The sequence below is a fragment of the Puma concolor genome, chromosome B4 (genome assembly GCF_028749965.1).
Source record: "Puma concolor isolate L17-30 chromosome B4, mPumCon1.1.hap2, whole genome shotgun sequence".
In the NCBI taxonomy this organism is placed as follows: domain Eukaryota; kingdom Metazoa; phylum Chordata; class Mammalia; order Carnivora; family Felidae; genus Puma; species Puma concolor.
The window spans coordinates 68,119,713-68,141,898 of record NC_141673.1 but is presented as its reverse complement, the minus strand read 5'-3'; the positions used below and the strand labels follow the sequence as shown (position 1 = coordinate 68,141,898).

Here is a 22,186-nt window from a genome sequence, read left to right as displayed (position 1 = left end):
CTGGAGGGTAGAGGGGAGATCTGTGTCTGAGGGGCTGGAGGCCCTCTCCCTCTGGCCCCTCTTGGCACGGGGGAGCCCAGCGGCTTGGCTCTCAGCCCATCCCAGCCGGGGCGAGGATGCCCAGAGGCACGGCTTCGGCGCCACCAGCGGGAGGTAGTGCCTTGTCCCCCCAGAGGCCAGGACAGACAGGAAGGGGGTGAACCTGCTTCCCTTCATATTCTCCCAGGCTGAGGGCTCGGGGCCAGGTCTGAGGTGATGCGGCTGCTACTCCTGCCGCCTGGAGGAACCTGGCTGGCTCAGAACTATATAAAGATGGGCGTCGGCAGCCTGGCACCTTTCCCTCTGGTGACTGGATGAGCTTGTCCCAGCCTGTTGCCTCATGCATGGTCTCTTCCAAGCTCGGTATGTGTTAAGAAGGGATGGTACGTCCGAGCAGGAAGGGACCATAAACAGCGTCTATTTCTGGAGCCTTTAACTGATAACCAGAGGCCCCAGGAGGTGACATGACTTACCTGAGCCCCCGGCTGGGACTTGAACCCAGGTAGGTCTGATTCGCCACTCTCTGCGGATGTGTTAGTGAGCTGGGTCTGTGTATCTGTACCTCACACTCTCGGTGGGCCTTGTGTATACGGACCCAGACCAAAGCCGCTGCCTCTTTATTACCCCACCACGGGCAGGTGGGGGCCGCTAGGGTGCGTTCAGCATGGATTTTTCCTGCAAGGGAGCTGTCACAGAAGGGCAAGGAGCTGGAGGGCGTGCCGGCCCGCAGCCCGACCCTGGTCCCTCTGCCACACCAAATGAGACGCACACTGTGCTGTGCAGCCATAATATGCTCGCTGTGCCCCCTCACCCCCAGGAGGCCCTTCCACAGGCACCTTTAAAGCAAATAAAACATTTATTGTTCAGATTTTTTTTCCATTTTTTTCTTTTCTTTTTTTTTTCTTTTTTACAAAAACATGCATACATACACAGGGGGTGGTGGTCCTCGGGAAGACACATACACGCGCGTGCACACACACGCACACACACACACATACTCTCACTCTCTCTAGCACACAAATACTTTCCTTCTTGGCCCCAGGCCTGGACCCCAGAAGCCTTGATGACTTGGCCAGGGCAGCCTCCCCTCCCCCATGTCTTGCATCCACTCTCCCACCCCCTTCCCCCTCAGCCGAGCTGGTCCTATGGAGGGCAGGAATCAGAGCTGGGTGAGGGAGACCCCAGAAAGAGAAAAGTCTCATGGAGGAGGGCAGTGACCAAGGGGTCCCTGGTGGTCATGCTGTGCTACTGAGGGGAGATGAAGAGTTTGGCACCATTGGCTCAGGAAGCACAGAACTCCAAGAGCACCTGTCTGCTCCACCAGGGCACTGAGATGGCGGACGTAGGGTGGCCTCTGGCAGGGGCAGGGATCAGATGGGAGGCCTGCCAAGGACTGCTCGCTCTCTTGGAAGGAGCTTTGTCTCCCTGCCCAGTGGCGGGGGGAGGGGGGAGGAAGCTTCCAGAGTCATCTGAAGAAGCAGGAGAGAGGGATTCCCCCTGCACTCAGGTATAGGGGACCCCCTGGCTCCTCTTACCCATCCCCTTCTCCCCCTCCTCTGGCCCAGCCCTCAGAGCCTCAGAAGGGCCACTCTGGTTGAGGCCAAGTTCACATTTCTGTGTGGAGCCTGGGGCTGTGTGCAAAGCCCAGGGTCTACAGAGCCAAGAATAGTGGTTATCAGTGAGCCTGACTGAGCCAGTCCTCCTCTGTGCAGTCCTGAGGAAGGGGGGCCCAGCCAGGGGCCTGCACCCCAAAGGGGTAGACTCTGTTCTTGAGAGAGCCCTACCAAGGGCTGGCCGACTGCCCAGCCTGCCTCTTCTCGGGGTCCTCTCTGGTCCCTATCCTAGACCCAGGGCCCTTCTCAGGCTCCTTGGGGTGACTGTCAAGGGGCCGTTCTCTGGCCCCAACTACCTGCCCGAAGGCTCTCTGAAGACTCCGGGAATGGGTACTATGGCCAGAGGTTAGAAGAGAACCAGGTCCGAAGGGCAGGGTGGGCAGGCAGATCCGTTCTAAGCCTTAGAGATTCATAGGTTCTTCCTCCTCCACCAGCTGTTGTGAGGGCCTGGGGGAGAGACAAGGATTGAGATGCCGGAGGGCCAAGGGCTGCAGGAAGGGCCTCAGCCTAGCCTCCCAGGAAGCCTGAGAAGGCTGGGGCGGCTGTGCCAGGATCGGGGATCCTCAAGTTGGAAGAGTCCGAGGGGTGGAGAGCCTGTCGGCCAGGGGTCGGGCATTACCGCTCTTCAGCCAGGATGCCCACGGAGAGGGATGCCAGTGCGGTCACTGCCTCCACTTCTTCTGTGTCGGCCCCTGGCACCCTGGGCACCCAGGAGTCTGGACAGGAGGCCAGGCGCTGCATGCAGCCCCAGTATTTACCTGGGACAAGAAGCGGAGTCGGAAAGGGCTGGGGAAGCGAGCCCCTCCACCCTGCCACACCATGCATCCTAGACTGATATCGAGGCTGGACCCCTCAGGCCAAGGGCCCGACAGCAGTGGGCGTGTCCTCAGTTTCGGGTCAGCGCTCTCACCTGCCTCTGCCTTCAACAGAACACGTTCCCCTACTCGGCCCCCCCCTCCCCCCCGCAGCCCTGACAGGGTGAGCAGAGAAGATTCATCATGGCTATGAGGGGGCTCCAGCAGGTGCCCAAGCCATTCTCCCACCTCTTTGGGTGAAAGGCCACCTGTGACCCATTCCCATAGGTATAGGGTTCCTAAGAGCACCAGGAAGGCTCAGTTTCTCCTAGATGGGGTCTGCATCAGAGTCATCTCACAGATCTCGAGCTCCAGCCTCCTGGAACACAGGATCTCACTCATGTGCTGTCCCCAGCAAAGCTCAGCCCAGCACATAGGACAGGACAGCGTGGTAGGTGGGAAGGACAGAGCACAGAGAGCTGACCACCACCACAGCTGCTCTGTGTGGCTGTCGGCAAGTCATTTACCCACCCTGGGCTTCCACTGCCCCTGCTAGGCCATGGACATGACCATCCTGCCGACTGTTGTAAGAAATGATGTCTATGGGACATGCCCAGCCCAGGGCTTGGCCCAGAGTGTGAAGTACCCATGCAAAGTACCAGTGGCATCTTCACTGTTATGTATACTCACCCTACTGGCCCTGGATGTGGGGAAATCTATTTCATTCACTTTTGTATCCCTAGCATTGAACACGGGTCTTTATATAAAGTGATCCATAGATGCTAAGTTGAAGGTGAAAATTTTAAATGCTTTCCAAATGTGAGGTTATTCCAAAACCAGCCCCCAGAGCAGGCAGCGCTCCCAAGACCCTGTGGCCAGGATTGAGGGTCAAGGCAGGAAGCAGCGATTTTGTCAAAAGGCCTAACCGTTGCTACTGGCCAGGCCTTGGCCTAGGGTTGTGGCTGGAGACTGGAGGACAGTCCTGCCTGGAGGAGGCAGGGGTTCCCTGACTCATAGTAGTCCTCACTGGATCCATCTGGAGGGCTCCAAGAGTATCCATTCATGGGGAGGGAGGCAGTCCCACCATTACTATTGGGGTGATTTGTAGGAAGCTCATTCCAACACTGCAGCAGAGACCCTCACCTGGCTGGTACTGGAAGCCAGGGGACCCAGGTTACTGAGGGCAACTGACCCCTGAGCTTCTCCCAAGTCTGAGGGCAGGAGCATCCTCTCTCTATACTCACTGTGCACCTGGATCACGGCTTCCAAAGAGCGGATGGCGTTGAGGTTGGGCTTCTGCTTCCAGCCTTCTTCTGAGAGAGGATCCACCTACAGAAGAAAACAGTACATCAGCCACCAGTCTCTCAGGGAGCCACAGGCCCAGCTCTCCTACCCCAAGGGCCCCGGCTTTCCAGGCACAAATATTCATGTGCTCCTGACTCTGCCTACCGTTGGAAACACTGGTCCTAGACTTGACCTGGGGAAGGGGCACCCACTCTGTCCCCCTCATTCCAGGCCTGCCGCCCCCACCCTATCTGCAAGCCCTCCAGGAAGCACTCCATCTGCCTGCCCTTTGGGGCAGTCCTGGGGGAGCCGGGCTCCCTGCCCTATAGATGCGCAGACGGGAGCAGACAACTCACCTTGTTTCCCAGAAGAGCAGCCACACAGGCCTCAGAAGCGTCACAGATGGCTGTGAGGTCATGGCCACCTTCCAAGGCCAGCACCACTGCACCTCCCGCCAAGCTCATCAGCTGCTGGGTCATGTACCCAAAACCTAAAAGATTGGGTGGGGAGGAAGAGGAGAGGTGCGGCTGGAGGGGAGGCAGACTCTCTCTACCTCTGTGATTGCCCTGCTTGCTTCCTTTTTTATAAATGATCACCAGATGCATACACCTCTACTTCAAGGGCTTTCCCACGGACTCCCATGCCAAACCTACCCGTAAGCTTCAGTCAAGGCTTGCAGAGCCTAAGGGACTGGACTTGCATAAGGCCCACAGCTAGTAAGTGGCAAGGCCAGGACTGGAACCCGGGGCATCGACTCCGGCCTATCTTATCCACTAAGCTTCACCATCTTCTCTGTCCCCCAGGCCCTGGGGCCCAGCAGGCTGAGCGGGCTTCCTCTGTTCTGAGAGTACTGCTCCTTCCCATCTCCCCCTCCCCCCGCAAAAAACTGCCAACCCAGCCTGGGCAGTGCCTCCGCTCCCAGCCTGGCCCCATTCCCTGCCCCTCCCCCTGGGCTGGGGGCCCTCCTTACATTTAGCGGAAACATGGTAGCCACCCAGCGGGGCTGGGTGACCCTCGGCAGCATCAAACCCAGCTGACACCAGAACCAGGTCCGGAGAGAACTCTCGGGCAATGGGCATCACAACCATCCTGTGAAGGGTGCCAGATGCGGGGGCTCATCACTCTGTGCAGAACTGCCGGGGGCACAGGCCCTCTCCCACCAGTTTTACTGTGTGCATCCTGTTCTTAGGACTCCTAGAGGCCCAATAACGGCAGGATAAATGGATCCCTGGGACCGCCTTGACCTGGCTGGCCACCCATGTCCCTACACAGCCTAAGGACTCAGCCACCCAGAGCTCTTGACTGGCAAGAGGCAGAAGGAGTCAAGGATGGGACAGAAAGGGAAGGAAAGAGGAGTGAGCGTGTGTATGTCTGCGGGGTGTGGTGGGCGGGGCCATGGTGGGGGCAGGTCCCTAAGCCTCTGGGACTAGAAACCTAGAACTTGGCTACCACCCACTTTGGCCTGAGTTGACCACACGTGACCACTTGTCACTTGAGAGCTGACTCTCTTGACGTCCTGGGCCGCCCAGATCCACTCTCTCATCCTCTCCCCCTGCCGGCCCCCCACAGCTGCCTCCCTCCACCCTTACCCAACTCTGAGGTCCATTTGGATGTCTTTCAAGGCCCTGGGCTCAGGACACACAGATACCAGGAACCCCAGTCCAGCTCTCATGGAGAGTATTTCCAGAAAAGTATTTGAAACCTACTTCCAGGGTTCCCTTTTCTCAAATGCAGAATGGGGACCCCGGAGTGAACCACATAAGGGTTCCTAAACAGAGCCCAAAGCCTCTCTTCTAAACTGCCTTTTCTTAAGCAACTTCCCCAATATGGACATCATCTGCTTTGTCTCTTTCTCCACAGTATAAATTACTTCTCTCCTGTGCAAAGCCCACCTCCTCCAGGCAGCTTTCTTTGACTGAATGTGGCAGCTGTGCTCCCTCCACCCTGCCTGTTTCTCAGCATTCAGTTCAACCTTGGCTCTTGGTAACATGTGACTTTATAAAGCACCCTTGGCTTTTTCATTCTGAGTTTCCTGTCTTCTCACGGGGGCTGGAGGCTCCTAGAGGCCGGTATAAACATTGCCTCTCCTTTCATTTGTCTCAGTCTGGAAGGCCCACCCTGGGACTGGTTTAAAATGTCCAGTAATTGGATGAGGATGGGCTGCCAAGCCAACAGATCACCTCCAGCCTGGTACTGCTGGGAAAGGGGCAGGAAAGGGTGGCCTTGCTGGGCATAACTCCCCTGTTCCCCCAGAGCACTCACCTGAAGGCAGCCAGGTACTCAGGATCCCCCATAGGGGGGTCTAGACCTCCTGCCCAGGCCACGTTGACATTGAAGCCCTCACCGCTGCCAGCTCCCACCTGGAAAACAGGAAGCAAGAGAGACAGGAGGGGAGCAGAGTCCCAGGAGAGAAATCCCAGGGTGTCAGTGCTACAAGACCAGTTCATCCGGCCTCTTCACTTCCAGGTGGAGAAACGGAGGATCAGAGAGGCTAAGCAACCTGCCCAGGATCGCACAGCTAGTTGTGACAGAGGCACGGTCAGGGCCATGAAGGAGAGTCAACGGGGCCAGAAGGGGGCATGCGGTTACCTCATCCACGGCCCCACTGCCGGGGAAGAAGTTGCCATCATCATGGCGATGCAGGGAGATGTAGAGCACACTGGGGTCCTGGTAGAAGGTTTGCTGGGTGCCATTGCCATGGTGAACATCCTGTGCAGGGAGATGGACAGTGGATTAGGGAAGGCCTGAAAGCACACAGGTGGAAGACCGGGGGAGGTTAGAAGGGATCTCAGAGTCCGTCTTCTGAAGGTCAGGACCCTAGACTGGCAGGGAGGAGCCTGGGGTTCCTGGAGCTACACTGTTAAGTGGTCCTAAGCAGTCCACTGGCTCTCTCTGTGCCTCAGCCTCTCCATGTGTGCACAGGTGTGAGACCATGAAGGGGAGGAGACGTGCCAAGGACCAGCCAGCCAAGAAGAGCGACAAACGTGTGGCAGAAGTGGGAGGAATCCAGGATTACGCGTGTCTGGAACCTCCACTACCGTGTCTGATCCAAGGTCATGGAGTGATGAGAACCCAAGCTGAGTTACAGAGGAGCTGTACATGGACCCCAGCGCCGCCCCTCCCAGGGAGAGCCGTGGCCTGACGCTTGGTAACTCACAGGACCGTGCGTGGGCACAAGTGTGGAAAGTTCTTCCACTGTCACCTTCTGCAGAGGAATGTCCCATGCACGGGTGTTCGGGCAGAGGGGTTTAGCACGGATGCATGTACTCCAGGGCTCAACAGCCTGAGTTCAAATCCCAGTCTCAGAACTTACTACATGTGTGGCTATGTGCAAGTTACTTAACCTCTCTGGGCTCACGCTCCTCATCTGAAACTGGGCTATAGCCGGGATCAAACAAACATATCACAGGTAAAACTGTAGCGTCTAGATGTGATTAGGAGCATGTTGATGTTACCGGTTATTGTTGCCACTATTACCACTGTACCAGAAATGCAGAAATTATCAGATCTGCAGAAAGAAGCCAGTAGAGGCCAAAGAGCACTCAAATGTCTCTTGCCACGGTGGGAGGTTGTCACGGCTGAGGGCCTTCCCCCCACACCATCGCCCCTGGGCCTCCCACCCCCTGATGTGGTGTCATCTTCACCCACATTTTACACAGAAGGAAAGTGAGTCTCAGGAGGCTGATGCAGAACAAGGACAGGAAGCCATATCCTCTGCTGCCAGGCTCAGGGCTCTTTCCACAGGGCTCACGGATCTGAAGGGGCTAGGAACAGGGACCTACCCAGTCCATGATGAGGATCTTGCCGGCCTTGCCCTGTTGTTGAAGCTGCCGGCAGGCAATGGCCACGGAGTTGAAGAAGCAGAAGCCCCTGGGAGGAGGAGAGAGAGGTGTTGCCAGCCTATTTCCCCCTTGTATCTCCACCTCTCCAGCCTCCTTCCTCTGCCTGCCCCTGGCCTGGCCTAGCCCTAGAAGGCTCAGGGGACGGAGGGGGAATGCCCCCCGCCACCTCATCGCCCCCACCAAGGCCTCCCCCGGCCTTACATGGCTGTGGAATGGTCCGCATGGTGTCCTGGGGGCCGAACCACAGCAAAACCATTCTGGAAACAGAAAGAATGCTCGTCAACCAAAGGGTCAGCACCCGGAGACGCATCTCCGTGAAGCTGCCCCCAACCCGAGGTTCATCCCTTGAGTAGGGGTCACAGGACAACAGCTGTCCGCAAATCTGACCGCAGCCAGGCTGGATCTGAGATGCCCCGATGCTGGGCCTCTGAGCCAGACATCCTGTGCTTTTAGGCTGGACGTGAAAACAAACCGCCCCCCCCCCCCCCCCACCAACCTTGGTGTATTCGGGCTGTTATCACTTTATAACAACAGTTACTATTTGTTGGGCAAAATCTACTGCCTGGCACCGTGCCAAGCACTCTACAAACACCAGGTTTCATCCCAACATCTCTATGAGTGTAAATGTTATCTAATCCTTACAACATCTCCACGAGATAAACATGATTATCTCCAGTTCACAGAGGAGGACAAATCTGAAGCTCAGGCAGGTTAAATAACTTGTGTGAAGCTGCCTGCTTGTGGAGGGCAAGACCAAAATTTACAACCCAGGGCTGAGCCTTTAACTGCAACACTCCTCCAAGGAGAAGAAATGAACACGAGGCCACGTTGGGCTCCGAGCTCATAGACAGGGGGGCGCGTGGGCCTCAGCACAGGCCCCCGTGAGGTGCCCAGCCCAGAGCAAACAAGCACAGGCACCAACCGGCCTATAAAAAAACCCTCGGTATTGCCAAGAACCAATTTGCCAATGGACAAAGGTCCAGACGTGCTCTGCAACTCGCCAGGGGTCACCCCGTGGGTCTGTGTGTTGAATGATCCTGAATGATTATAATCCCGTGTCTCTTCGAGACAGAAGTCTAGGGTCACAGTGGCTTGACTCCCCACCAAACAACATGACCCTAAGGTTCAAATCTCAGCTTAGTCCCCCAAGCACTCAATTTCCCTTCCAAAACCCTGTGGGGACGATCCAGAGGAACAAGAGGTCTGGGCCTCCGGGTCTGGCTGTCCCTGCAGCGTCCCCTGTGGTTCACCCACCTACAGCTCAAACCTCCTACCTTTAGCTCACGGGAAGCGACTTTGAAGGCGAGGTCAGTGACGCTGCCGGCTGCCCAGCGGGCCGCGTTGGAAGAGTGCAGCTCATTCCAGATGGTATCGGTATCCACCTGTGGGGGCCAGAGCCAGGGCCTGCGTCACCAGAGGCCCCCCACAGGAGCCGGGGCCCACTCGGGCGGTGCCCACCCCACGGCCAGGACCCCAGGGGCAGGGAGCTGGGCAGACAGCGCTGCCTCCCCAGTGCCCCACCACCCAAAGGCAAGGCCTCCTGTGTCCCCCAATCCCAGCATGACTTCTCCTTCCCAGCTTCAGTCCATATCACCAGCCCGTATCTGGCCAGCACTCTGCCGGCAGCATCGCGCCTGCCTCCCCAGTCAGAGGAGGGGGCATGGCGTTACCTGGGCGGGACTTGGGGTTTGGACCGGGAGGGGGTTTTAAGCCCCAGCTGACTCTGCTCAGGCCCTGCGGGACGGTCGGAGCTCGAGGGGCCGTCTGCACCACTGTCTTCCACTCAGGGCCCCTAGCCCAGGCTGGGAGGCCCCCCAAACCCAGTCCCTGGGCCTCAAGGCTAGGGAGGGGCCGGGGGGCATGATGGGGAGATGGGGAGGGCGAGGCGGACCAAGAGAGGCGAGGAAGGCAGAGAGAGTCGCAAGAGGCTGGAGAAAGAGAGAGAGAGAGACAGACAGAGAGGGAGAGGAGGGAGGAGAAAACAGAAGCAACAACAGTTGGAAAAATCAGAAAGTGGCAAGAAATGGGAAGTTGTGAACAGGGCGCTGACTGGCTCCCAAACAGCCCCCCAGCTACGGCTCCCACTTCCCTCCAGAACTAGGCCTCCATCCCGTGCCTGCACACTCCTGGCTGGGACACCACCAGAGGAGGCAGAGAGCCCCTGAAGCTGGGCGAGCCGGGAGGAGGGGAAGGTGGGCAGTGGGAGAGAACTGCCTGGGTCGCCAAGGACACCGGAGGCACCCCCACAGCCCCAGGCCGTGGAGCCTGACCTCCTGGAGGCCAGCGTGGAAGGGACAATCCCGACCACCACCAGGGTCTTACGAAGGGAGGCGATCCCCTGCTCTTTGAACCTCACTCGACATTTACCACACACCGTCTCAGTGCAAGGCACAGGGCTCCCCACTCAGGAGACACTGATAGGTGGAGGACACACCTGTCCACAAGGAGCTTCTAGCCGGCAGAGGAGCATTATGGGAGAGCCCCTGGCCCAACGGGTCTGGTAGAACCACAAGAACAAGCAGGTAGGGGCTGGGCCTGGGAGAACAGAAGGGAGGAGCTCCGAGAGCCCGTGGCAACGGCCGCTCAAGACCCCCCGGGCACACTTACCCCTACCCCACCACAGGGCAGCATCACAAACATCCGCTGTGCCAGGAGCCCTGTGGGGAGAGGCCCAGTGTGTGTGAGCTGAATCCTCTCGGCTCTGGCCCGGCTGGGAGCACAGAGAGCCCGCAGAGGGCTGGGGCCAGGTACGCAGGGCAAGAGGGCAGTGGGCAGCGGAGGGACTAGGGCAGCCTGGGGATGCCCAGGATGCTGGGGGCACAGGCCGGGCAGGGGTGGGGCAAGAGAGCACAGGGGATGAGTGGGCCGGGTGAGCCAGTGGAGGCCCCGGGGACCCCAGGCACCATGAGGCCCCTACCTGCCAGCTTCCCGTTGTCCAGTTTGAGGCGGCTGAGCGGGTTGGTGCCATAGAGGAGCACGTGCCGCTCGGAGTGCACTGACTGCAGCTCCTCCAGGGAGGCCTTCCGGCCCCGGAGACACTGGGGAAGGGCCCGCAGAGCTCCTAAGGCCCTGCTCACCCCCTCCCTGCCATCACCGCCACCCGCTTGGCCCCTCATCTCCCACTGGCTCCAGGGCCCCCCTTCCCTTCCCTTCCCTTCCAGCACTCCCACCTCCTCCGGTTCCGCAGCCCCCTCCCTGCCCGCTCACCTCACACTGGCTCCGGAGCCCCCGCTCCTGCAGCCGGGACCAGATGCTCTGGATACGGCCCGCGTGCTCCGGGTGCCTGCTGTTGTCCCCGCAGGAGCACTGGTGTTTCAGCATCACCGAGTCATACACCAGCCCTGCCAAGAACAGGGCTCAGGGCCCAGACCCAAGGGAGTCCCCACCCCCGCCCCTGGCTGCACGCACGCGCGCACACACACGGAGCCAACCTGACATGCCCCCCGTCACACAATCCCGCATACCCCATCCTGCCCCTCGGCCCCTCACACCCAGACACACCCCCACCCCGGTCGCTAACCCAGGCAGCCTCAGGCACCCCGCGCACACACGACACAGCCCCAGCTAATGCTGCTGCCACACAGCTGATGCCTTCCTGCCACACTGTCCCAGCTCCCCTGGCCCAGTGCATCCACCATGACCTCAGGAGCTCAGAGCCTAACAAAAGGAGGCCTAATGTCAGGGTCTCACGCTGGATGCCATGACCCAAATAGGCGGCCACGGGGGAACAAGAGGAGAAAAACATTCCTCAGAAACCCCCAGACTGAGAGGGGGGGAAGCCTACAGTGACACTGAGCCACGTGACAAGACAGATGCAGTTTTGGGGAAGTGACTGCTTCGGCCTGAACAGCGGGGACGCCTAGAGGGCCCTGCACACGGTGGGTGTCCAGCATGCCTCAGGACAGCAGGATCTGCGAAACTTTCACCACTTGGCCCAGGGATGCCACTCCTTAAGAGTGGGAAACAACACCAGGGGTGAACGAAGGTTTGTGCACAAGGACGTTCCCGTGAGGGAAAACGAGTGGCCCAACCCGGAAGAAATCTTGAAAAAAATAAAGATAGAATACTGTGACGAAATAGTCCAAAAATCTCATTTTTACGGGCGAGTTGCATCACAGCGTGGTCGTAACACGTTCACAGAACAAGGCGGGGCACAGCACGCAGGCCGTGTGTAGACGGGGTTTGTACACAGCTGGATTAAGATGGGGCTGAACGACGGCGGCCTTCAGGAGAGGCTGCTTTGGGGTGGTGGGATACTGGCTGGTGATTTTTATTTCATTCTTAGGTTTTTACGTGGTTTACGAGATTTCTAAAATGCTTTTAAGCTCTTTTTACAAGCAGAGCAACTGTAACAAATATCGCTTTTGAAAGATCTGAGCTGGGTGCGAGGAGACCCGGATTCTTGGCCTGGCTTGACGGTCAGCTTGCTATTTGGCAACCTTGTCACCTTAGGTCCCCGGCGCCCAGGTCTCCTCATCTGTAAGATGAGAACCACCACCCTCTCTACCTGCTTCATGGGACGCCACGTGGACCTAACAAGACCCAGAAAGCGCTCTGTGGCCTCAAAAAATGTCCTGAGCGACACCACGACACAGACACGGACTCGTGCCTGAGCCCGTGTGCCCCCAGCCCCTTTTCCCACCCCCACTCTAATCCAGGCCTCACCTGTGGTGAACGGCAGGGTCCTGGCAGAGGTCTCTGAGCTGGGCAGGACACGGGCCTGGCTGGCAGGCTCTGGGGTTGGCAGTGAGGCAGGCGCAGCTGGGGATGACTGAGCCCTGGACAGGGGCCGGTGACTGCCCTGGGCCAGGGAAAGCAGCACAGAGTCCCCAGTTCCTCCCCGTGGGAGCCGCCCGGCCAGTCGCTGCTGCTCCCAGAGGAACACCTGAGGGACACAGGGGGCCTCAGATTCCAGGTCTCAGGATTCTGCTCCATATGCTTCTGCCCAAGGTCTCAGAAACCTCCAGGCAGGACCCCTTCCGGGAGAGATTCCAGGATGCCTCCAGCCTTGCCTCCTGGCTGGGCTCTGGCCTTTGACTGCTGAACCCCCTGCCCCCGCCGATGCCCCTAAAGGTCTGCAGCCCAGAACGACCACGCTATTCCACCAGAACGCCTTGGAGCCTTGGGACTCCCAAAGCCAGAACCCAGGTAAGGGGCCTCGGGCCAACTTCCCAAGGACACAGGGACCTGTGTGAGCCATTGCACATGTGTGGACTATTACCATGTGCCATGGGCCGACTTGTGTCCCCCCACTTCCTGTTTACAAAGTCCTAACCCCTGGCCCAGTACCTCAGAATATGACCTGATTTGGGGACGGGGTCTTTACAGAGGTAATCAAGTTAAAATGAGCTCATCAGGGTGAGCCTTAATCCAATATGACTTCTGTCCTTATAAAAAGAGGAAATGTGTACATAGACAGGCATAGAGGGAAGACGATATGTAGACTCAGAGAGAAGGTGGCCATCTGCAGGTGGGGAGAGAGGCCTGGAGCAGCCCCTTTCCTCACGGCCCTTGAAGGAACCAACCCTGAGGGCACCTCGATCTTGGACTTCCGGCCCCCAGATCTGTGAGACAATAAGTGACTACCGTTTAAAGCACCCAGTTTGTGCTACCTGTCACAGCAGCACTAGCAAACGCATATGCTGTGAGCACGCCCTGGCTCCGCCCCATTTCCTGCCCCAGCCGCCTTCCTGGACACGGTACAACGGGTCACAGGGGAGATGTACTAGGGCAGGAATGCACGTGGCTCCACGAGAGCCCAGCCTCACTGCTGCACAAGGACACGGCTGCACCCTGAGACTGCCGGGCTGCCGGGGCGTGGGCGTATGAGGACGCATGCGCGCGCACGCTTGTGCCCGGATGCGTGTAGGGGTGTGCGTGCCTGCACCTTGGTGCGGATCCGATACTGTAACCCTGGGTCCCGGAGTTGTTTCCCACACTGGTAACCTGGCTCCCTCCCCTCGGTCTGTGCCAGACCCCAGAGTCTCCCGACTGCACCTTCCCAGGGAAGCGGGCGCTGCCATACCTGCTGGTGCTGCTGGAGAGGAATAGGGCCTCTGGCTTCGTGCTGCCCATGGCTTGACTCCCTGTGCTCCAGGCCGTCATCCCCCACCGGCCCCACTCCCCCACCATCTGTCTCCAGGTCCTCAGCTGAGGGGATCTGCCGCAGTCGGGGCTTCTCACTTGGCTTGGCTGGCCTCTGGGGAGGGGAGATGCCCACTGAGAAGCCATGCTGGGATTCAAGGTGTGCAGTGGGCCACGGTAGGCCGGGCTGGGTGGCTGCTCATCTTGCTGGGGCTTTAGCAGCCAGGCAGCTCTTGGCCCTCAGGAGCCATATCCTCTCTCTGGCCCACCAGATCCTCACCCTTCCTAAGCCTCCCTTCTTTCAGCCCCCAGGGTCCAGTTAAGCAACCCCTCATCACCTCCCCTACCCAGTTCCCCTCACCTTGATCAGCTGGACGTGAGGTTTGAGCCGGTCCAGGCGGGGCTGCAGGGGGCCCAGCGGTGGGGGGGCGGTGGCGCTTGGGGGCAGGGGCTCTGAGCGGGTCCGGCTTAGTGGCCGGTGGAGGCCTGACCCAGAGAGCCGCTCGGTGGTCAGTAAGGACTGGGCAAAGTGGAAGGGCAGGGGCCCAAGGCCGGGCACTGGAAAGAATGGGGTGGGGGTGGGGCATAAGGAGGGAACCAAAGGGAGGAACGGAAGGAAGCGAAGGCTTGGGGTGGTAGGCGGCAGGGACTCAGCAGGGAGACACGCAGGATGGGGGACTGCAGAGGGGCAGGAAGGAAGGGACCCTTCCCGGGCTTGGCCCTTAGCAAGATGCAGGGACCAGCCCCTCCCCTGGAGAAGCCTGGGAACTCACCAGTCAGCAGGGGCGCGTGAGAGACTGAGGGATCGAGGAGGAGAATGGGCTGTAGTCGAGAGGACAAGGGGCCCCCAGACTCAGACTCCAGGCTGTGGGGCAGGAAGAGGGGAGCATGGGGGCTCCCCAGGACCGGCCCCCGAGGGCCCAGTGTCGGATGGGTCCTGCGGTCAGCATCAGCCTGGAGAGAAGAAGGGAGAAGTCACAGGGGGGAAAGATCCATCCCAGAGAGAGCGGTGAAAGTGCCAGGGTGAGGTGGTAGGAGAAGGGAGCGAACAGAAGCTGGGGGCTTGCAGTGGGGGAGGGCGCCTCAGCCACTCACCCTGGCAGGGGCGGGGAGCCCCAGCGTGATTGCGGGCAGCAAGGACACTGTCGGCAAGGCGAACGGGGCCAGAGAGGTCTCCTGCAGCCGCAGCCGCTGGCCCAAGAGCGCCTGCCATGGGGAGCAGGGCAGGGGTCACCGGTCCCAGACCTCTACCTCTGGGCACGCCTTCCCCAGAACCCCCAGGAGGCTCGGGTCCAGGCTGCCCAGACCCTGTGGCCCCAGCTTGGTCACGGCTGCTCGCTGAGAAGAAGGCTGAGCCTCAGAACGGCCCCCCTGCCCCCCGGAGAGCCCAGCCTGGCAAGGCCTTACCTCCGAGCCCAGGACGGGGTTGGGGCCTTGCTCGCTGTCATTGGGGGAGCTGCACCCTGATGCTGGTGTGCTGCTGCTACTGGGGGAGGAGTCTGGGGCGGGGAGGGAAGCACAGTCAGAGGCCAAGCGTGGCCAGAGCAGGGCCAGTCCCCCTTCCCCAATGGGCGGCCTCTGCTTCCCGCTTTCTTCCCAGAAGGGCAGGAAGAGGGCCAGCCACTGGTCTCCAGTGCCTCTGGACACTTTTTTGAAGGTGACCCTTCTTCTGGGCAGACGTCAGCTTAGCCAACAGGGCTGGCAACTCACCCCCCCTAGCAAGTGTGTGGGACACATCCTGTATGACCATGCACACTAGCCCTGTCTGGGTGGGACCTGACCCAAAGGGATAACACCAGCACCTCTGCTCACCCTGCTGGCTCTTACCACCGAGGGTCTCTGCAGGCCGCCGCCGGAGACTAGGCGGGGCGCTCTCCTTTCTGAGCAGTGGATTCTTCCTCCTCTCCAGGGACTTCTTGGGCTTGTAGCGCAGCTTCAGGTTGGGCTCAGAGACTGTGGGAGCACAGCGTTACTTGGCCCCACACCTCCCTCCTCCCAGTCACCTCTGAGTTAAGGTGAGAGAAGGCAGTGCCTGGGAGAAAGCAAGCCACTGGGGGCTGACCTTCTGCTCCCCAGCCAGACCCTCCCACCCCTCCACACTCCCAACCCATGTCCAAAGCCCTGACCCCTTAACTCCCCTAGAGGGTCTCCCCCTGCCTGTCCCACTCGCCTGTCTTTCGGAGAGGGAAGTGTTCTGGGGGGTCACTGGGCAGGCTGGGAACAGGAGGCAGAAAGCTGCTAAGCATAGAGCGAGCAGCTCCTTCCGTCTCCAAGGGCTCGAGAGTTCTGTGGAGTGAAGGCACAGGTTGCTTCAGAGGGGTGGAGAGGCCCAGAGACCTGACAGCCAAAGGCTCTGCAAGGGCTCTTCCTGAGCAGGGGCCTCCGGGACCTGCTAGGGGAGGCAGCAGCAGCTGACAGGGCCAGGCACTGTGTGGCGGGACAAGAACAGGGGCCATCTCCAGGTGGCAGCATTGGGCCACCCTTCCTATAGGCAGCCTCCAACGCAGGCCTCAGATCTAGGCCTAGGAGCCAGGGTCCCAGGGCTTGCTTGGGTCCCAGTCACACTGGGAACTCTTTGTCCCAGCAGGAGGAACCTGCTCCAGGAATCAGGATTTTTTTTGGTGCTTAGGGAAAGTCATAAAGAGAAAAGGGACTCGTGTACGGAAGAAGAAAGCCAGCGTGGTATGTCGGGGTCTCGGTGAGGAGTACGAAGGGCTTCGGGTGGGGTGGGGAGAGATAATTCAAGGAGAAAAGGGGGCAGGTGTCGGGTGGGGTGGACAGCATTATAATTAGAGGCGAGGGGTAAGGGTCAGGTGATGGGCAGCTGGGAGGCAGAGGGGGAGAATACGAGCGAGCGTGCACAGGCTGACCCGTAGGGAAGAGGAGGTGAGGACACGAGGGAGCCGGCGGGGAGCGAGTTACCTGTAGGGAATGCTGGGGCTATTGGGATGGACTGTTCTCTCTAGGGCTGCCTGCTGCTTCTTTAGAATCACCTCTGCCAGCTTCTGCTTGACCACACTGCTAGCTACGGCACCTATGGGGGTGGGAAGTCACAAATGGGTTGGGGGTGGATGGACGGTGGCCTCCCGGCCGCATCCTCCGCCCATCGCCCCGTCCCCTCCCGTAATACGAAGCGGCCAGGGGTCCTGGCCTGCTCAGGCGACAGCCAAGCCCGTGGCCCCACCCCTTCTGCGAGGCCCCGCCCACACTCTGCAAAACCACCCCAGCCCGCGTGCGGTCCTTACTTCGCTTGCTCTTGTCCTTATTGAGAAGCTGCCGCAGCTCTTGCTCCTGCTGCCCCACCTGCAACTGGGGCACCGGCGTGTCCATTGGGAGCTGTGGGCAGGGCCGGCCGCCCAGGAAGGGGCAAGGAGTTGAAGACTGAGCCGAGGGTCTGGGGGAGGCGGGAGGAAGGGAGGGGGGCTGGGGGCGGAGCTCGAGGCCACCGCGTGTGCGGGGAGCTCTGACTTTACCCTCATGGGTTCCGCTGAGCGCTGAGGCAGACCTGCTGCGAACAGCAGGTGGTGGTGCAGGTGCTGGGGGTGCTGCAGGGCCAGCAGCGCCGGCTCTGGCGGGGGCTCCACCGGGGGCCGCTGGCCCACCCGCAGGTCCATGGGCTGGGGCTGAGGGCCTGGCGTGTCCGCTGGGGGCCTGAGGCGGCCTGGGGGCACACAGAGAGGGCAGGGTCGGCAGGGAAGTTTGAGGGAGAAGGTCAGGACCTAAGCAGCCTCCTCCAGGCTCACTTGACAAGGGCAAGCCACCCTCAGGTGCCTTTTCCTCACTTCAGTCCTCACCGCGGTCCCATGAGAAAGGAGATCATGTAACCATACAAGGTTAGGCTATCGAGGTAGCGCTCCAATCGAGCCTTCTGACTCCAAGCACGGCGCTTTTCCACTAAATATGTTGCCTCTCCAGAGCAGGGGCTGGGTGCTGGGAGGATTCAGTGACGGGCTGCAAGCCCTATGGGGGAACATTCTGGGCCCTGCCATCTCCTTCTCTTCTTCCCGGATGGAATGAAGATTTGGCCGGACTGCCCCCTAATGAACTGCACTCAAAACAGCTAGCCCGCGGGCAAACGGTCCCCTTTGTTCAGCCACCAGCCCTAGAGGGCCTCATGGGCTCTTTCAGCAGCCACCCTCCGATACTCTATCCCGGGCCACAGGATAAAGAGGCAGTGCCCTGAACCTGCGGCTAGCCTTGCCCCGCCATCCTGAGCCTGCACGGCCCTATTCGCAGGGCAGCTTCCTCAGCTCCTGGGGCCCATCTGCAGGGGCCTGCCTCCAGGCACCCTCAGGCCAGCTCTGGGCCTGGCACTGTAAGAACCGCAGGCTCAGCCGCCTCTTCTCAAGCGCCCTCTGCACCGAGGCCAGGAGTACCTTCCCAAGGCTGTGGGTGCAGGACCTATTTATAACTAGCCACCAGACCAGGTTGTGTGCCCACAACGCCAGCCGGACCAGGCTGGATGGGGCAGCTGCGGACTCTCAGAGGTGGAGTGTCTGCAGGGTGATTATCCTGGAGAAAGGGAAGCAGGTAGGGGTGAGAGCAGGTGCCCTAGGACAGAGCACACAAGGGGGGGGGAACCTTTCTGGAGAAGCCTCCTTCCGCTCATCCAATGCTAGGCATCCCTCATCAGGGGATGACTTTCCCTCCTGGCCCAAGGCTGAGGGGGACTGGAAGGCACTGGGACAAAGCACCAGCTGGGGAGTCAGGGAACATAGTCTCCAGGCCCAACTCAGCCATTACTACTCATTACCTTAAACCTCTGGCGCATGTGTACGCATGTCTGCAAAACACTTTCACCCTGAAATCCCCTATAGGCCCTGGGAGGTAGTTATTACTATTTCATTATCCCAAGTGTGGAAACTGAGGCTCGGGTGAAAGGACCTCTCCAAAGCCACCCAGGAAACAGAGACAGCGAGCATGGCTTCTGGTCCCACCCAGGCCACTGCTCCACCTCTCTTTTCCCATGGACTTTCAGGAAGTCACCAGCCCTCATGGAAGTTTCTCAGTGGACGAAGGAAGAGGGGCTCGTGGTAGGTTGCTAAGGGGCACCTGCTCTAACATGCCCTGACCGGGGGAGATGGAGACAAGCAGGGAGGTGCCCACCGCAACTCTTCGGATATTAAGAGACCGGAGGGGACGGCTGTGCACCCAGATGTGCCCTGCAGCAGGCAATGCATGGCTTCCGTGTCCCCACCCCTTGTTCATGCATCCACCCAGGGAACCCAGATTCGCAGTCTGGTGGAGTCTAGGCCTCTGATGCTAACACCCTCCTGCCAGGAAGGGTCTCAGTCCTCCCACATCTGGTGTCCTGGCTTCCTGGGCTGACTCCCCTGATGATGCAAGAGGGACCTCAGGGAACCTGAGGCAGGCCACAGGACGCAGTGCTGGCCGCCTCAGCCTCACGCAGACCACGAGGGCCCATCCCTTACGCTGAGTAGATTGACTCTGAGCTGAGAATGTGGGAGGGGCTCTGCCAGCAACCCTGAGAACACCTGTGAAGGTCACTTAGCACGTGGGGGTCGCCACAGTCTGGTGCTAAGCTGGCTTTTTGTGGTCTCCTACGTCCCAACACAAGGCTTTGTCTCAGCCATCAGCTCCTGTCCTGCTACAAGCCCACGTACCTTTTGTCCTCTGAGCTTTGGCTCCCAACGACCCCCTGGTGGTACTGCCCTCACTCCTCACATTCTACTTTTCCAAATCCTACCCTTTCTTCCAAGTCCGGCTGGAATCCTCCCTCTTCCTGGGACTCAGCCCAGTGCCCCTTGTCCCTCCCTCCTCTGGACTCCAATCAAGTTGGAAGTTCTGTGCCCTATAAGCATAGCATGGGCAGGTACCGTCTGAGGTAAGCTCCAAGGGCAGGAACTTGGTTTTGTTTCCTTCTCACTATCCCAGCACCTAGAACGGTACTCAGCACAGGACAGGAACCCAATAAATACCGGCTGAATCGATGAATAAATCTCTGTGTCCGTCCCCCTAAAACACCTAGGAAGGTACCCTGGCACAGAGATGGGGCTCATCAATGTTTCTGTTTCTTTTTCCGATTTCTGTGTTCTTTCAAAGAAATTACCTGTCTAGGGGTGCCGGGGTGGCTGCCGGTTGACTGTCCAACTTTGGCTCAGGTCACGATCTTGCCGTTTGTGAGGTTGAGCCCTATGTCGGGCTCTGTGCTGACAGCTCAGAGCCTGGAGCCTGCTTCGGATTCCGTGTCTCCCTCCCTCTCTCTGCTCCTCCCCTACTTGCACTCTGCCTCTCTCTGTCTCCCTCTCTCAAAACTAAATACGCATTAAAAAAATTCCATATCTCCATATCTAGGAGGACTAAGTGACAACAGGTGGTGACTCTGTTTCTTGAATGAAGGGATGAACTCAATCAGTTGTCCCTTGTGTGGCACCGGTCACAAACTACATTCTCCTATCACCTCCCTTTTTATTGGCGTGTCCACTCTCCCCAACCTGCCTGTAATCTTTCGGACAACCAGGACTGAGGCGCAGAGGATCTCCGGACTCCATTTGTCCCCACCATCTGTAACCATTAGGCGTCAGGCACCCAGTAGGCCCTCTGCGGACGCTGGCTGAGACTAAGGGGAAGACAGCCCTCAGCCCCTCCAGCCCCAGCCCCACGGGCGTGTCCCAGACGGGAGCGAGGCGGAAGTCCTGGTGAACAGGGAGTGGCAGAGGCAAGGAGAGGCGAGAGAGCCAAGGAGAGGGGACCCTCCCCTCCTGCCTGAGCAGCAGGAGGCACCTTTCCATTTTGCAGGGCCCGTGTGAGGACCGAAGCCAACAAACAAGAACGCGGCGCCTCGCCCGGAGCCTCATGTGAGGCAGGGGTCTGAGTATAAACAGTAGCTTCCTACTTGCCTTCCTGTTTCACTGCAGCCAGCAAGGACAAGAAGAGCATCGTGCCTTTCCTTTTCCTGTTTTGCTTCCTAGCAATGGGACCAGCCTAGGTCCGAGGCTGCCTCTCTTATCCCACTCCTCACCCCACCCCTACGCCAACTTCACCCCCACCCTCAGAACCCCAACCTCCCAACCCGCTGGCCCATCAGCCAGCTACCCTGCTTCTCTCCCCTTCAGCTCCTCGCCCTTCTTGTGCCCCTTCCATCCTCACTCCCCACCACGGGCTCCCTCGGGCCTGACTCTTACCTGTGCCAGGGGGACTGGGGCAGTGGGCACCCGGGCTCACCTGGGTCCCATCTGTAGAGAGAAGAGAAAGGGCATGAAGGGGCTGCAGGGGAGGGGTGGGGAAGGGATGAGCGGGCCAGGCCATGCAGGCTCCCTGCCACTACAGGAGGTCCCGCTCCAGCTTGGGCGCTCCCAAACTGGCACCTGCACCAGGAACTAACCAAAAAGCAAGGACTCCATCCCATTCCTTTCCTCGACTTCCCTGTGCAGAATGAGAGCACTCGACAGCCCTCCCTTCCTCATTCAACTCACCCAGTGACTCAAACATCTCAGCCTGCTGGAGCCCGGTCCACAGCAGGCCCAAGGAGGCCCGAGTTCCCCCAACAGTGCCCTCAGACCTCCTGGATGTGCTCAGACACCATCCTCCTAGGGCCCAGGCTCCCACAACCCTGAGGGAAAGAGGACTGGAAGGGGAGGTGGCCAGAGGTGGGAGGGCACGGCTGCTGAGGCTGGCAGGTGGGAGATGGGGAGAAGCTGGCCCAGAGAAGGGTAGCTGGGGGCTGCTCAGAGGCCTCCCAGGTGGGAGCAGATGGGAGCAGGTGGAAATGGGGAGGCTTCCACAGTCGGGGAGGGACGGGGTCATGGCCTGAAGATCAAGTCAGAAATGGTGGGAGCTGTGAACTGGTGCGTCTGGAACGCATAGGCCCTGTCCTGTGTCTTGCAGCCTCTGTTCCCCCAGAGAAAAGAAGCTCTCAGTTTTTTCTTTTTGGACTTCTGAAACAGAAGTCTTTTCTTTTGGGAATAGTCACCTCTCCCAGGCTCATAAGCCCAGCCCAGAGCCCCCCTGTCCCATTCAGAACCCATGAAGCTCCGTGGCAGGAGGCCCTGAGGAGCCCAGAGGCCCACTGGGGTAGGCAAAGACAGAGTTCAGATCCGAGGTCCCCTGTCCAAGACGGACACCGTTCCCTTCTGCTATCCCAGCTCAGGGCCAAGGGGACAGGAGTCTAGGAGACCGGAAGGCCACACCTGACAGACACACAGAAGACCTCCTCAGGCCAGATGCAGGGCAGAAGGGATATTTTCTGAATAGCAACTGGTGGGTGCTGCTCTTTTGGGTCTGTGTTTAAGGGGCAGTCATAGTTCCTCTTCCAGAGGCTGAAAAAAGGAGAACTCCCTGTAGGCAGGCACCGCTGGGGGAAGGGAGAACTCTAGGCACAGGGAGCCTCCCATCACTGCCCTCAAACCCTAGTGTCCCATGCTCCAGGTGGTAGGGAATGGCCAGTCCACCTACCCAAAGTCTGCATAGCACAAGTCAATGGGCCTCCTCACAAAATTCACCCTGACCTCCCTCCTGCTCCCTTCCCAGAGCACCCACTCTGTGTCCACTACCTCAACTGAGTCTACGA

General features: G+C 59.4%; 1 protein-coding gene across 7 annotated transcripts in view; it reads right to left on the bottom strand.

Moving 5' to 3' along the window:
* Positions 1-876: 876 nt before the first annotated feature.
* HDAC7 (histone deacetylase 7) overlaps positions 877-22,186 on the bottom strand; it is a 36,408-nt gene continuing 15,098 nt past the window's right edge. For 4 of the 7 annotated variants that reach the window (XM_086713573.1, XM_086713576.1, XM_086713579.1 and 1 more), the window contains exons 2-26: positions 20,802-20,852; positions 17,130-17,317; positions 16,902-16,992; positions 16,579-16,690; positions 15,827-15,942; positions 15,484-15,609; positions 15,064-15,155; positions 14,752-14,862; positions 14,430-14,610; positions 14,018-14,214; positions 13,598-13,771; positions 12,238-12,457; positions 10,780-10,913; positions 10,490-10,610; positions 10,180-10,229; positions 8,847-8,954; positions 7,774-7,829; positions 7,513-7,600; positions 6,320-6,439; positions 5,993-6,090; positions 4,701-4,819; positions 4,087-4,220; positions 3,691-3,775; positions 2,272-2,410; positions 877-2,099 (exon numbers count right to left, since the gene is read on the bottom strand). In XM_086713573.1, coding sequence (XP_086569699.1) covers positions 2,054-2,099; positions 2,272-2,410; positions 3,691-3,775; positions 4,087-4,220; positions 4,701-4,819; positions 5,993-6,090; positions 6,320-6,439; positions 7,513-7,600; positions 7,774-7,829; positions 8,847-8,954; positions 10,180-10,229; positions 10,490-10,610; positions 10,780-10,913; positions 12,238-12,457; positions 13,598-13,771; positions 14,018-14,214; positions 14,430-14,610; positions 14,752-14,862; positions 15,064-15,155; positions 15,484-15,609; positions 15,827-15,942; positions 16,579-16,690; positions 16,902-16,992; positions 17,130-17,270 — 2,859 coding nt within the window. In that variant the 5' untranslated portion in view covers positions 17,271-17,317; positions 20,802-20,852 and the 3' untranslated portion in view covers positions 877-2,053. The remainder of the gene's footprint in view (positions 2,100-2,271; positions 2,411-3,690; positions 3,776-4,086; positions 4,221-4,700; positions 4,820-5,992; positions 6,091-6,319; positions 6,440-7,512; positions 7,601-7,773; positions 7,830-8,846; positions 8,955-10,179; positions 10,230-10,489; positions 10,611-10,779; positions 10,914-12,237; positions 12,458-13,597; positions 13,772-14,017; positions 14,215-14,429; positions 14,611-14,751; positions 14,863-15,063; positions 15,156-15,483; positions 15,610-15,826; positions 15,943-16,578; positions 16,691-16,901; positions 16,993-17,129; positions 17,318-20,801; positions 20,853-22,186) is intronic. The other 3 variants (XM_086713575.1, XM_086713578.1, XM_086713577.1) reach the window with 3 other exon arrangements.